This window comes from Lycium ferocissimum, chromosome 11, assembly GCF_029784015.1.
Source record: "Lycium ferocissimum isolate CSIRO_LF1 chromosome 11, AGI_CSIRO_Lferr_CH_V1, whole genome shotgun sequence".
NCBI lineage: Eukaryota > Viridiplantae > Streptophyta > Magnoliopsida > Solanales > Solanaceae > Lycium > Lycium ferocissimum.
Window position 1 is genome coordinate 47,897,747 of NC_081352.1, and position 14,323 is coordinate 47,912,069.

The 14,323-nt window shown below is 37.0% G+C and overlaps 1 protein-coding gene across 6 annotated transcripts; it reads right to left on the bottom strand.

The window, feature by feature from the left end:
- Window positions 1–1,732: 1,732 nt before the first annotated feature.
- LOC132036580 (uncharacterized) lies at window positions 1,733–13,750 on the bottom strand. Of its 6 annotated transcripts, none has more exons than XM_059426941.1 (10): window positions 13,702–13,750; window positions 13,146–13,250; window positions 12,151–12,282; window positions 8,937–9,779; window positions 8,653–8,734; window positions 8,501–8,577; window positions 6,023–7,461; window positions 4,090–4,240; window positions 2,671–2,919; window positions 1,733–2,481 (listed from the first exon to the last, which is right to left on the bottom strand). In XM_059426941.1, the coding sequence occupies exons 1-10, from the start codon at window positions 13,741–13,743 to the stop codon at window positions 2,347–2,349; spliced, it is 3,255 nt and encodes a 1,084-aa protein (XP_059282924.1). In that variant the 5' UTR covers window positions 13,744–13,750; the 3' UTR covers window positions 1,733–2,346. The 6 variants fall into 6 exon arrangements, with proteins under 6 accessions (XP_059282924.1, XP_059282926.1, XP_059282923.1 ...); XM_059426943.1 differs by having other exon boundaries at window positions 2,671–2,823; window positions 6,023–7,464; XM_059426940.1 differs by having other exon boundaries at window positions 6,023–7,464.
- Window positions 13,751–14,323: the final 573 nt, after the last annotated feature.

Sequence of the window (14,323 nt, forward strand, 5' to 3'; positions counted from 1 at the left end):
TGTTAAGGTCGTTCTTTCCTTCTTTTGGCATGATCCTATGATATGATCCAACAAGCGAGTAAGCGAGCTTCTATATTACTCTACTCTTAGAAGCATTAGAAGCACTTCAGTCTTTGATGTTCATGTACCTCATTTATGAGTAATCCTTCTATTCATGGGTCCAGTCTTATGTAGTCAGTTCAGTTTAGTCATGCATTACATTCATTATATATTTATGTACATTGACCCGTGACTAGAAGGCGTTATATATACGAATATTAGATATATGTAAAGTATGAGAAGAGATATAGGCGTTATATACGCATTACTACTATGATGATGATATTGATTATGGCTATAGAGGAGCCGATGATATGACGAGATGCCATAGAGGCTTACGGCGTTATATACGCACATACATCGTGCATTATATACGCACACATATCGGGCGTTATATACGCACACATGTATAGATGCACGACCATCATTGATAGGTATGAGCATGCATATTATGTGCCCGCGCAGGCATTGTCGTATTTATGAAGATTTAGGCGTATACTAGTTCATACAAGTACATACGCAGCTAGTCATTTCAGCTTTATGAGTTCGGGATCTTTTCCATGATTCTTATGTATATATGTTGTTCTTATGCCTTACATACTCGGTACATTATACGCATCGACTCCCGGCCGTCGGGGGCGTTCATGCCCGGGCACGGCTGGGGAGAGCAGACAGTAGTCCGAACCCAGAAGGACCTCTAGATCTAGGTGTCGGCACGCTCCATTCGATCCGGGAGCTACGGTCCGCTTTTTGGTATGCCCACTTGAGACGTGTATGTACATGGGTATGACGGGGCCGTGTCCGTCCTTTCTACGCTTTTATTCCAATAGAGATCCGTAGATAGTTGTATGTAGTAGTCGTGATGATGTAGCCTTGTCGCTTCATTCTTTGTGTGACAAGATATGTAGCGACTTAGCCGGCTTGCACCGTTCTTCCGCATGTCGTGTATATATATACGGTTGTACGGAGTTCGATGTTTCCCTATGACCGCTTTATGCCATTTATGGGCTTTTGATGTTCAGTATGTTTCAGATACGTGATTAGGGGTGTTTGGTCGCTAGAGGTCAGACTCCCGTCACGGCTCATCGGTTTGGGTCGTGACAAAAGAGGTCAGAGGGATCCCTAGAAATAGAACTTTTGATTTACCATACTGCAAAACTTTACTAGGAAATTCATATTACGCTCCTCATTTAAGGCACACTCCTAAATTTTTCATTAACAAATTGAATGAACTATTTTAAGTGCCGTGGATCTCCGAAAAGATTATCCCACTTAGATTAAATTAGTTGAACTTCCTCCAGTTTGATTATTTTGAATGTTGCAAATATACTTCTCCTTAAAATATATCCTTTAATGAAGAAGTTTCTTGTGAGTAGTAAAAAGAAAAAGAAAAGAAAAAAAGGGGAAGAGGCAACAGGGTTAATCGTTAATTACGTAGAAATCTTCACCAGATTGTTGAATTCATCTCAAATGGGGGAAAACAATTCTAGGTAATTATATCAATAGGTGTAAATTATCAATTGTGAATATCTAATCAAATAAATTCAAAAATAATAATAATAATAATAATAATAAAAAAAAAAAAAAAAAAACAACAAGATTAAGAAATTTAAACTGAACAAGTAGAAGATAAAATAAGTGAGTCGAAACTAATATTGTAGTGTGTTATCCTCAAATCAATCTATAAAGTGGCTTTGACTTAAAAAGAATTTTTTATTATCTTCATGAATGGTACATTTCTCAAACAAAACACGGAAGGATAGACTACAGGCTTCTTACAACAGAAACAAATGACTTAACAACATACAGCAACACAACTCAACTAATTTGATTCATCCTCAGCATACAACATACAACATATCTCTCCACCCATGATTGTAGTCTAAGATCTAATAAATGAACTAGTACACCTTGTTAATTACTTGCTTTCTTCAGAGCACAGTAGTTATAACTTTTAATCCTCTGATCATGTACCAAAGAAGCTAGGATGAATATATCCGTCTTGAGCACCAATCACTGTTCTTGTCTTGTGCCTCCTTGGTCCATCTGCCTAAATGAATGTTTTCGAACTATCTTGCATCTATAAACAAATATCAACATCCGCCTGATAAATTATGTACACCTCGAGACTAAGGAAGCAATATGCTGCTACACATCAGCAACTACTTAGCTTCCGAATGAACCTGCGTTCATATGTCAAGAAAAGAAGTAACACCTGCAAGGTGATAAATTGAAGATTCTCCTCATAGGGGTTATACTAAGCAACTGTTGCCACAAGCCCACATACATGGCCACAAAGAAGAGCATTTATATTTCTTGACTCAGACCCAGGGTATCAGGAAATTCTGGAAGCTTGAGAGTTGGTAACTTGCAGGATTTTTTCTTCTCTTTCAAGGGAAGGAGCTTTCCCAGTTGTAAACTCCTTATGATCCAGTAAGCTGACTGCACAAAATGAAAAACAAAAGTAGACGGTAATGTAAAGCAGAAAAAACAAGAGATTTAGAAGCTCCAAACCATCAGCGTCCAACGTCCCTCCATAACTCACTTTTATGCAAGTTAGTTTAATTGGATACTTTAGCTAATAATTCAATAAGCAGCTAAACTAGGCAATTAAAGAAGGGTCTAACTAACCGCAATAGATATGTTCCCCTCCGAGGCACAGTGCTTCAGGTGACGTGATGCGCTACGCTCATTTTCAGTAATAATGACTCCCGTTACAATCTTCTCACTGTCACGATTTTGAACCAACTCGAGAAGCGTTTTGAAAACTTGCCCACCACCATGCTGGGTGGCCCGGAAAGAAGAAAAAGGGGTATCATAACGTGAAAGCTTGAAAGACAACAAAGTAGCCACTCTAGGAACAGTATCACATGGATTTGACTGAGAAACCAACGTTATTCTTGATAAGGATTACTACATTTATATTGAAGTCATATAACTAAATATTTGTACAAGCAGTAATAGCAAGCAAATAAGCTAAAAAGGAAAAATTTCCAGATAATTTCAAGGACGTGAGAAGAGGTATAATAGATTGTGGCTAAATTTGACAAAAATCAGTTCAATTGACATTAAGCCTTGTAATCTAATTTTTTCACAGGTAAAAAGAAGGGGCTCGTTGAAGCTTTTATTGATCTGAGGTTAAGGGAAACATAATTTGATTTATTTTTTCTACTAATTTCTTATGTATTAGAAATAATAATATTAACTCTCCAAAGGAACCAGGAAGAGAAAAAAAGCATATTACTCACAAAACCTAACGACATTTGCTTAACAGAAATAAGAATAATTATCTGAGAAAAACTTTGATTTTCACCTATTTCATGTGTTTATTAGAGCAATTGATATTCTTTTATGCGCTTTTTTCAGGTCTTTGAGCTTATAGATGTTCTTTCTTTTTGTAAGTTGAGCTTATAGATGTTCTTTCTTTTTGTAAATAGAGCTTATAGATGTTTTCCAGTCAGAAGAAAAGTTCAGTTCCCCCTACATTTGATCAACACAGACGCTATGACGCTTGAATCAAGCTCAATAAGGAAAAACTTGACAAATTGACGGGAATCTACAGCTCCCAAGCAATGAATTTATCCTACAGAAAAGGTAGAGTAATCAGATATTCTTTCTCACTTTCTTGGTGCCAACTTGGACAGAGAACTGAGAAGCACAAGCAAACTTGGACACGTACTGGTTATTCGCGTAAGTGATACTTCTTTAGTCATTAACTGAAATTTCTACTTACTATATTCAAACCAAGTAAGCAAATTTCGTTAAAGAAGAAAGCACTTGGTTCATTCAACCGGACAAATTCTAAGATCTATGGGACAAAATCATAACGGACTTTGCTCTACTTGGTTCCAGTTAAGGATTTATTTATTTACAACAGAGACCAGAGCAGTTTTGTCCATTCTTTTCCCTTTTTTTCTCTTTCTGTTTTACGTTTTAAGAAAACTGGTAGTTGAATAGGAAAAGAAAATGGAATACTAAGAGCAACTGAGCAAGAGAATTGCTAGAAATAGAGAAGACAGTAGCTACTAAATGACTTAAAAACCAAACTACCTTGATAATTTTGGCCATGTCAGTGCAGAATTTCCTTTCACCGTGGAGCATGATGCCTAGATTGTCAAAGATAGGGCTATGCCTATTGTTTTGGACTGATCTTCCGGCAGCAATAAACCGTTTGCCAACATATTTTTTAACAACCATGTACCTGACAAAAAGTAAAGATGCAATGAATCATGAATAGGCAAGTTACCAGAACCTACTACAGGAACTACTCAAAAGGAAACTGTAACTTGTGCAGTCTAACACCCTTTGTCATGCTTTCCTTACGGAATAAGAGAATCATCACTTAGCGTTAACAAAAAATTAGAACTAAGTTACTAACAAGAAGGAAAGGGAAAATGCCTGGAGAAGATTTTTCAAATCAGCAGGGTTTTCTTTTCCTGATAAATCAAATAAGCATGATCCTTGAAACTGAGTACTTATTAAGGATTTAACTGCTTCAGCATAACAAGTTGAGTAGATTTAGCCCTTGAGGGCTGCAGTTTTCCATTTTTGATCCTTAAGGAAACACGGTTGGAGCTTTCAAAAACATAAATACAATGAGCAATAAGCCGCCATCCCCAAAGTCATATATATGTTTTTGATTCTTATGCATATTCCCTCCCTGTGGAGATTGAACTATAAATCACTTTTTGAGGATTCACAAAAAGAAAGGGTTAAATAGTCTTCAATTGAGTGCATTCAAAGAAGCATGTATAGACACAAAAAGGCACTAAACCTAATATATGGAAGCACATTGTTTCGTGCTATAAGATGGATAAGTAGGAAGAAAAGTTATATTCCCAAAAGAGGGAAAGACAACTTTTGTACAGGCAACACTGAGCATGACCGCTCCCATATGTAACTTTCGTACAGGCAACACTGAGCATCCCCGCTCCCATATGTCTTTGTTTTCTGGTGTGGATCAATAACAGATTGGAGAAAATAATGATTTTCAACATGCATTGGTTGCTTCCTAATTCAGTTAGCACGATGGAAAAGGAGGAAGAAGTTGTGGAAAACCACACCTTTTTGCATTTTGCCGTTATCATAGAGAGCGAGAAAGAAATATAGGACAACTTTTGAACAGGTCGAGACTCCATTGCCTAGGGTCAAAAGGCTTTTTTTTTATCTTGTAATATTGGTGCAATGTGGAAACACTTGAATAGTTTTACACTTTTGAGAGGCTTAATGTACTTTGCCACAACACCTTTTGTAAAGTAAAAATCTTGGTATAGTAAAGGACACCACAATCATACCATGGCACTCCAAAAAATTGTTTCCTTCAGATAACCACACCATAGGCCACATTCTAAACCTTACTCCCCGTCCCTCCCTGGAGGGAGCAGATGAGTGTTGATGAAGATGTCTGGGACTGAACATATGACCCTTTACTAAGTAGGCTTGGGAACGATGTTTTTGGCTGCTCTTTCGGCATCTATTTCTCCTTGAACTCCCAACCCAATGCAGTCTAGAAGTGCTTTTGGATCATTCACCGGAGACCATTATTTACTATCCGACATTGGACTTCAGGGTTTATCCTGATGAATGACGTATGAAAGGTTGAGTGGGAGTCTTGTTAGTCGTATTAGTTCTGAAGATATGCTAAAGTATATATAGCATGAGTGATGACCTTCCCAGTGCTTGAAATTCATTTAGTTCAAAGGCTGAGAATGTGAAAACAGATCACTGGAGGTACGGGAAGAATATAAAAAGTTTTTGGCATAGGGTTGATAGATACTACAAAATTGAATATAATTTTTCCTGTTATCAGTGCCTTAGAGATTTCTTGAACTACACATGTATAATGATAACATGAAAACAAGATTCTATAGAAGAATTATAGCTGGAAAAAATGAATATTCCATCATAAATATAGTATATAAAGGCGACAGCTGAAAAATCCATAAATTCATCAGTGACATCTTGGGCATGATAGAAGACTTACTGTTCAGGCGGTAAAATGCAACCTTCACTAATTGAATCAGTAAGCCATTTAGCTTTAAGCATGAAGGCATTAACTGCTCGTCCATACAAGAATTTGATTGTTTGCAGCTTCTTTGAACAAAGAACAACAGGAACTGCCTGAGTAAATCCCTTGCATCTCTTCCCCCTATTAGTCGGAGGGGGGATATCAGAGAGAACTGTGCCACCATATTTCTTGATTAGGTCTTCAAGTTTCTTCTCTCGTTTCCTAGAAAATCCTGTGACTAAGAATTCCATATTTTTGAGCATCAATCTTCTTTCGCCTCTAGCACCAGAATTCATTAGACGGTTCTTGAGTTCTTGAGTTCTGGACTCCACATGTGAAGTTGGAGGTCTCAAATTTCTAGCAGCTTTGGGTGTATGACAAGATTGAAGTGCAACGTGTGACTTTCTTGGCTCCTTACTTGGCTGAGACTCAGTTTCGGTTTCTGAAAAGCGAACACGCTTTCTTTTTCGACACTCTATAGCTGCTTGATCGTCTATCATTTGCTTTCTATCTTTTTCTGTCCCAGAATCGGGTTGAAATGATTTTGAAGCTTGGAACTCAGTTTCAGTTTCGGAAAAGCGAACACGCTTTCTTTTTGGACACTCTATAACAGCCTGATCTTCTGTTGTTTGCTTTCCATCTTTTTCTGTCCCAAAATCAGGTTGAAATGCTTTTGAAGCTTGGAACCGACGTCGTGGTCCAGGGTTCAATATAAGGGGTGAGCTTGTGTTCTTGGGCATAGCCACTGTGAATTCATTCCCGTCTTTTGGAGTATCATTGCAATTTCTTCTTTCATATGTCATTTGACCTACTGGCTTTAGCATCGGTACATCATTTCTTCCCAATGAAAATGAAGTATCGAAGCAATATCCTTTCTCTGAAGATGTCCCGTTGCTAGGGAGTACGCAATAAGTTCTTAGAGAGGCTACTTCTCGGCGAACTGGGAGATGTATCCCTTCACCATTTATCTTCGGAGTGGTAACTTGTTCCCCATCAACCACCTGATTATCAAGGAACGAGTTTTTCTGCAAGTTGGTAGCACATTCAGTTGTGGGATCAAAGCACTGTTGTTTTTCATCCTTTGCATGATTGTATACAACTGAAGGAGAAGACAGATGATCAGATGATATACTGCACGGAACAACAGAACAGAGGATATCATCTAAGGATATATTTGAAGATGTTGCAATATCCTGAGAGACCAGTGTCATCTCCTTTGCTTTGTTACATAAACCTTCAGACGGTAAACTCAATTGAGAAGCAATGATGACCCTTTCATCCTGTTTTCGTGCTACAAAGGAACTCTCATCTGGAGCTATGTCAGCTGATTCTGAGAAATAACTTGTCTCGCCAACAAAAGCTTCAGGAATACTTCTGATAGCATTGCATTTGACTTGATCGGAGGAGTTTACTTCCTTCTAAAGAGCAAGATGAGAAGGAAAGCAGAAAATAAGGTACATTTGATGAAAATTGAAAAAAGAACATAAAAACAAGAAAGATGAATTTGTCATTAAGATCGTGCAGTTTCTCCATTTGGCATGCTAAATTAAATTTTGTTTCTCCTTTTCCTTCTCTTCCCACGGTCTTCCTCTTTACCCAATCCACCAGTGATAAGAACAGCAAGTGAAGAGGAGAGAGAATAGTAGTTAAAGCAAGATGACAAAGAAAGACTAGGAGATGAGATGCAATGCTGAAAGGCGAGCCCCAAACGTCAAATAGGACTTGCACTGCTGTGATCTCTTTTATCAGTGGCATGGCATCTAGTACTAGTGAAGTTCTCCTTTGCCTATGCTGCTAAGTATTATGGTTTATTTCATTGAAAAGAAATTTTTTGGTTACTTTATGTTTTCATGTATTGTGAGATTTCACTGGGTATGTTGTTGTACTTTATGTTTTCAAGCTTATCAATATTAGCATGTCCAACAATCATACTCCTAATTTTCCTCTGGATTCTGAAAATTGGGTTACAAAAATAACCTGATTTGAGAACACAGGGATAAAAAGAGATTCAATTTTTCTATATGGATGTGTCCTAGACCATCACTACAGCAGTGATGTGTGACCCTAATTTAATTGAGTGATGTTAATACGGAGTAATGGATTGAAGGTAACTGAGACAAAAATTTTGGATTGAAGGTAACTGAGACAAAATTTAGTAACTTAGGAAACAGAATCAGAGTATATTCTTCAATCTGTTGCATCTGGTGCCAATGCCAAGGATCAACTCATTCATTGGTAACAAATAGGAGAATAGGTGGATAGACCAAGAAAAAAGACACTAAATTATGCAATAATATCAGACAATTGCTAGGCACACATGTGCTACTTTCAAGGGATGACGGCTCACTGAGACTTTGGATTTACATGACATAAGTCCTGCTTTAACAGTAGAATATGCCACAGAGGAAGGGTTGATGAAGGAACCAGTGACAAGATGTACTTGAACCTACTGACCTTCAAAGAAGTCCAACCACCAAACCAACGACTTTCGAATCTTTTGGGAACTACTTTTGGTAATTCATCACCTTCTCCTGTAAGAATGAAATATATTATCTGATATGAAGACTCTTCCAATGGAATGTGAATTGCAAAGAGAAGTACTTTACCTGCAACATTAATGTTCTTAACAGAGGGAGAACCAATAGATGCTTGAGATAAATTTCCTTCCATGACAGGAAAATTGACTTTCTGCATAAACAGGGTAATATTAATGCCTGAACTAATCCATAGCTAAAATTAAGAAAATCAACCAAGTAAGACGGAACGGAACCGAACGGAACAATCATTAATATGGAAAAACTACAGTGGAGACAAGAAACTCTCACATATCTCTGTCTTTATGAATAGTTTCCATTTTTGTCAATACTGAAGCTGAACCAATAAAAGTTACCTTCAGACAGTCTGACATGTGATCACTCTCACGTGCCATAGGGATGATATCCACAACCAAATTTAGATCCCTTGTTGGCTTTCTCTGGCCATCATCACTAAAAGACCCAAACCTTTTGTCCACTTTCAACTGGGATTCATTCTCAATATCTGTTAAGTTTAGCTTGGTAAAACCATCTCCTGGCTGAAGAATGTCTATTTCATGAAGAACAGCTCCTTCCTTTTCCAAGTTTCCACTACATCTTTGAGTTTGTGAAGCAAGAGTATCTTTAACGTGAGACAGACTTAAGTCATGGAAATGCAAATCAGCAGAATCACTAGCAGATAACCCCACATCTTGGAATGCATCTTCCATTCTCAAATCTTCCGATTCTGATAGAGAATCAATTTCAGGTATCTCCTCAGTGGCACTATTGCAGCTTTCATGACTCTCTTTCCAAGCTTCCAGCCGTGCTTGTTTCACCTGTAGTGCAGCTTCCAACACAGTTGAAGCGGGAAATATTTTTGAAAATGATTCATCCTTGAACACCTCATGAATAACCAGTGCTTCAGATGCAGCAATCGACAACTCAATTGCATCATCCATGTGATTGACTTCACGTAAGCTGGCATTTCTCTCATGCCCTTCTCCTTTGTTCGTATTATTAGATCCTTTGCCTAATGCAGCAAAGTTGTTTACTTTCAATTTATTAGCCTTCCCTTCAGGAACAGTTGGGATTTGAACGCACTGAACTGGCAGAGCATGACTGAACTTGATCCTTTCTGCTTCAGATATATCTTCAAGTGTACTTGGCAGGTTCTCTGAGCTACAACCCACTGACAGATGGAGATGAAATTGAACCACCTTAAAAAAGAAAGCAACATAGAGCTAGTTAGGACAGCATTGGTAATATAAAGGATAGAGCATCATGCAAGCGGTGCCAAAACCAAGTCTGCGACATTCATTATCTTGGTTTCTCTGATTTAAAGGAAGAAGGAGATAATCGATCAATCATCCAATCGAACTTAACTACACATTCCAGACTAGCTGGTTGGCTATATGATTACTCTACATCCATCTTACTCCAGTAGTGGCCAATTACATTCCAATACTCTATAATTTAAGGCAACTATTACGGGGTCTCTAAGGCTAGAGGTTCTCTAAATCTCCACTTAGTTTTGCCCCCCGGGGGTTAGCTCAATTGGCAAAGGTTGAGGGACTTGTGTCTTAGGTCACAAGTTCGAGTCCTATGTCAAACGAACTAAGTCCATCACTTAAGTGGAGAAGGTAGAGGGGCAGGGCCATCATCCCCGAGTTTAGAAGGCTGTGGTTGGCCCAAAGCGCTGGCTCCAGACAGATTTCTCAGTCATTAAAAAACAATCTCACAGTTACTTCTACACTGACATACAAGTTTCTAATTAAATTGAGAACACTCCTGGCATATACCGGACTATTGTAAATGTAACAATCACCAACAGGCAGGCAAGGGAGATATCGCGGCCTTCTACAGCAAAATTCCTATTATTATGCACCTCTATGTGACAGATAAATGTGGTGTCTATTTCATTTCAAATGCTATTGAGGCAATTTCTTCATCCTATCCTTGTAGCTGAATCCAATTTTGCAAGGCTGAACTGGTCCAGTGTTATGAATCTCCATCAAATTCACTACAGTCTTAGATAATTGCATTAAATAATAGTGTTATACATCAGTTTCACTTTAACTTCACGTACTAACCTCAGTCATGGAAACAGGTTAAAAGAACCAAGAGAAATAGATAAGAGTCTGAAGGATAGGATGAGTTTTTCACTATTTTTTCCAGGCTTCCTTTTAAGAAAATGAAGCAAGTCTACGAAAAAGTCAGTAATAAAGGTCAACTTTCTTAAAGCAGAGCCTAAAAGAATGCACAACTTTCCGAGAACATTCTGTGTCTTTTATGAGGTTTAGAAGCATAGCTACAGTCTCCTTTCCTTAGCAATTCGTGAAAGATAGGGAAATTTAAGACTGATTATTGAAGCCAGCAAGTCACTCTCTTTTATTTCCTTTTCATTTTATGTGATAACTAATAAGGACTAGTGACAAAAAGGAAGACCTGTACACAAGGAGTATACAGAGACAACTTCACAGAAGAGGAGTTCCAATTCACAAATCTATCCAATCACCTATATATTTCTAGTGCGCCCCATAAATATGTAAAAAAATATTGTGGTCATCTGAATTTGTGAAGCTCCATGTTCCAATCTTGAATATCCCTACTAAAACCGAAGCTGCCAAAAACCTTCTATGTACCACCTCGATAGCTCCCCTACAATGGCCTCTTTGTCTTGTAGATTGGCTACAGCTGCCAAAATGCAAACTAAGATACTCTCGTCATGTCGTTGATGATCACCCAAGAACATCATTCTTATGGAATCTGGATGCCCCTACATAATCTCTTTCCACAGAGCTACACAATAAGGGCTATTAATTGGTGCAATTCTCCACTTCCCATCTCCACCGCATATTTTCCCTTGTTGGACTTCTCCATAACCTCTACTCTTCCACGCAAAATCGCCACACTTCGCCGGTAAAGTAGCACTGCTATTTGTTCCTCACCCAAAGACTCCATCTTTAGTAATAGCAGTGGCAATTTTCTGGTCAATCAGACAAGTTTAGGAACCTTTCATGCAATCTAACAGGAAGTTCCTGCAATTGGTAGTGATTGTTGTGTCACATATGGCAGCACGCTAAGAAGTGAAATGAAAGAGGTTGGGAGGCCTGAAAATGTACTGCTTATAAGGACTAGTTTTCTAACTTTGGACAAATTATTCCTTTGCCATTCTATTGATTTTTTTCAAACTTCTGTTACTTCCTTATGAAAAGCACCTAATGAGAGGCCCAAATAAGTAAGCAGTAAGCTGGTCTCTAGCATCCAAGTCTTGAAATCTACCTCAATGCTGAAAATGACTTATAGCAATCAAAGAAGATGCTAATTAATGTCAACAGGTAATTAGTACTTAAAATATGTACAAGATTTTAAACGTTTTACAATATTAATTTGCTATGGATAGTCAAGAAAGAGCAGGATGATTGTGTAAGTTTTCATATCCTAGCAACAATCACAGTTATCACGTCAAAACATCTATACTTCTCCTGGAAAATTACAACTTAAAAACTGAAGTCATGAAATAACTGACATTTAATGAAAAGAACTTCCGAAATATTTTATATAAACCAAGAGTTCCCTACAGCTTACATTATCAATCGGTTGAACCAAACTGAGTGGTGAACTATCAACTCCTGATAAGAATAGATGGCAACTATTATACCCATCTTCTTGTGTTGATTGTGGATAGGACGCTACTGCATTATGTTGCTGGATCATTTCCTACAAATAGATCAAGGAGCCAAATTGATTTTTCTCGAGGCACATGAGTCTTATCTGGGAAAATTAGAAGTTCGTAGACCATGTAAAAACGAAATAGTTACCTGTAGTAAATATGTAAGCAATAATCAATTTGTGTAAGTATTGAAGCAAACAAGATGCAAACTCATCAGCTTAGTAGTGAAAGCAATTGCACTTCACTTTTGCAACTTCCTTTATTTCTTTCCCGTTGGTTCATCACTTAGTTAACAGTGCTTTAAATGATGCTGATAAAAGTACTACAGATTGTTCTTGCTATAAAAGTTAGACCTGGGACTTCTCAGTAACTGGTTCAGAAATGAGAATGCAATCAACGTTTCTGAACAAAGATAAAACTTCCATCATTATGAGATTAAACCATGCTCAGTTTGATCAACATTTACATTTTTCTCCATGTTCATGCATTAGTTATATGGTGCAAAACTAAAAGCTTTAGTATTGATTCAACGTCTTAAAGTTCTCACCGATGAAAAAATGTCGCACAAAATACTAATTAATAAGGCGGTGCATTGTTCTTGTAGATGCCAAGTTCGTACTTCCATCAAAATAATACTTTGTATCCTTTCACAAGCTATATTGATCCTTATTTATGAAACAAAAATGTAACTACAAGTTAAGGAAAATCCCTTAAAATTTCAAACCTCCGCTAATGTCTTGCAGACAAAAAAAAAACTTTTGCCTCCTGGTAATTTTACTTTGATACAGAACAATAGTACGATAAAATAATAATCTTATATTAACAATAGTCCTTCACTTGATCTTTTATTAACCCAAAAAACAAGGTGCTTCTAATTAAAAAAAAAAAAAAAAGAATTCAAAGAGCATACCTCCATATGTTGGTGAGAAAATGGTTTCCCAATATTGGTAGCATTGTAAGATGAGTTGGTTTCAATATCATGTTGCTGAAGCCAACCCGGTAGCCAAGCAGCCTCCTACATCAATCACTTTTTCAAATCAATCAATCCCCTTTTTCATGTCACTCCCTCTGTCCCAATTTATATCATACTTTTTGCTTTTCCAGAGTCAATTTAATTAAACTCTGAAGCTAAATTGTATAAGTTCAACTCAATAATTTAAATTTTAAATTTACATATTTGAAAACTACATGAAAAGTAGTATAAGTTGTACGCAACATTTCTCATATCAATTTGGTGAAAAAAATACATGTTAAAATATTGGTCAAAATTTATACAGTTTGAATCACATAAATTGAGACAAAGGGAGTATTATCGAGCTAGCAAGTTGTGATTAAAATATAAAACTTTGCAGAGATTTCTGACTTTTGTATAGGCTTAGCTTATGAATTTTATCTGTATTCGTTTTCTTCCTGAGAATTTAACAAAGTGAAAAAGAATAGCCATGCAATTTGAAAAAAAAAAATACCTCGGAGAATTGAGGAGGACGAAACCCTAGCAAACTCTGCATTGAATTACTCTGTAAGTGTAGGAGTTTTCCTTCTTTCTAAACTCGCGCCAGTTCCTCTTCGCGCCAAAACCTAAAGGAGGGAATTCTGCATTTGGGCCTCAGTGTTGATTGGGCCAACTTATGAGTTTCCTGTACGGCCCAATAATACCTATTTCCGGTGCGGTCTTTAACCCTTAAATTGCTAGTCTTTTTTTTTCTTTTCCAAAATTTAAAAAAATACCAGATTTGGTCAATCCAAATAAAATTTAAAAAAGTAAAATTTCTTGGCATAGGTTCCATTATTACCTATTTATTGAACATAATAAACTTTTAAAAAATTATATTTGTATAAAATATATCATATTTCTTCCTAAATTTTTGTTTTTCCCCCAAACCCCAAACTTCCCCCTAATTTTAAAAAAAAAAAAAACGGTTTTTTATCCCAAATAGGCCATTATTCCCTATCCCTTACTTTATCCAATTTTAAACGTTTTTAAATTTTTCAAATTCCTTTTTTTTCTCTAATTAACTACTCATTGATTTCTCTCCCTTTCAAATCTAATTCCCAAAATAAAGTAAGATTCTATCAAATTTTTTTTTT

Bases quoted from the DNA above. Each gene is read 5' to 3' on its own strand.
- LOC132036580 (XM_059426940.1), bottom strand. From the start codon at position 13,743: ATGCAGAGTTTGCTAGGGTTTCGTCCTCCTCAATTCTCCGAG. The intron at 8,735-8,936 runs GTAACTTTTATT...CTGTTTATGCAG, and splicing joins ACATGTCAGACTGTCTGAAG to AAAGTCAATTTTCCTGTCAT. The intron at 2,482-2,670 runs GTTAGTTAGACC...CATTTTGTGCAG, and splicing joins AGGGGAACATATCTATTGCG to TCAGCTTACTGGATCATAAG.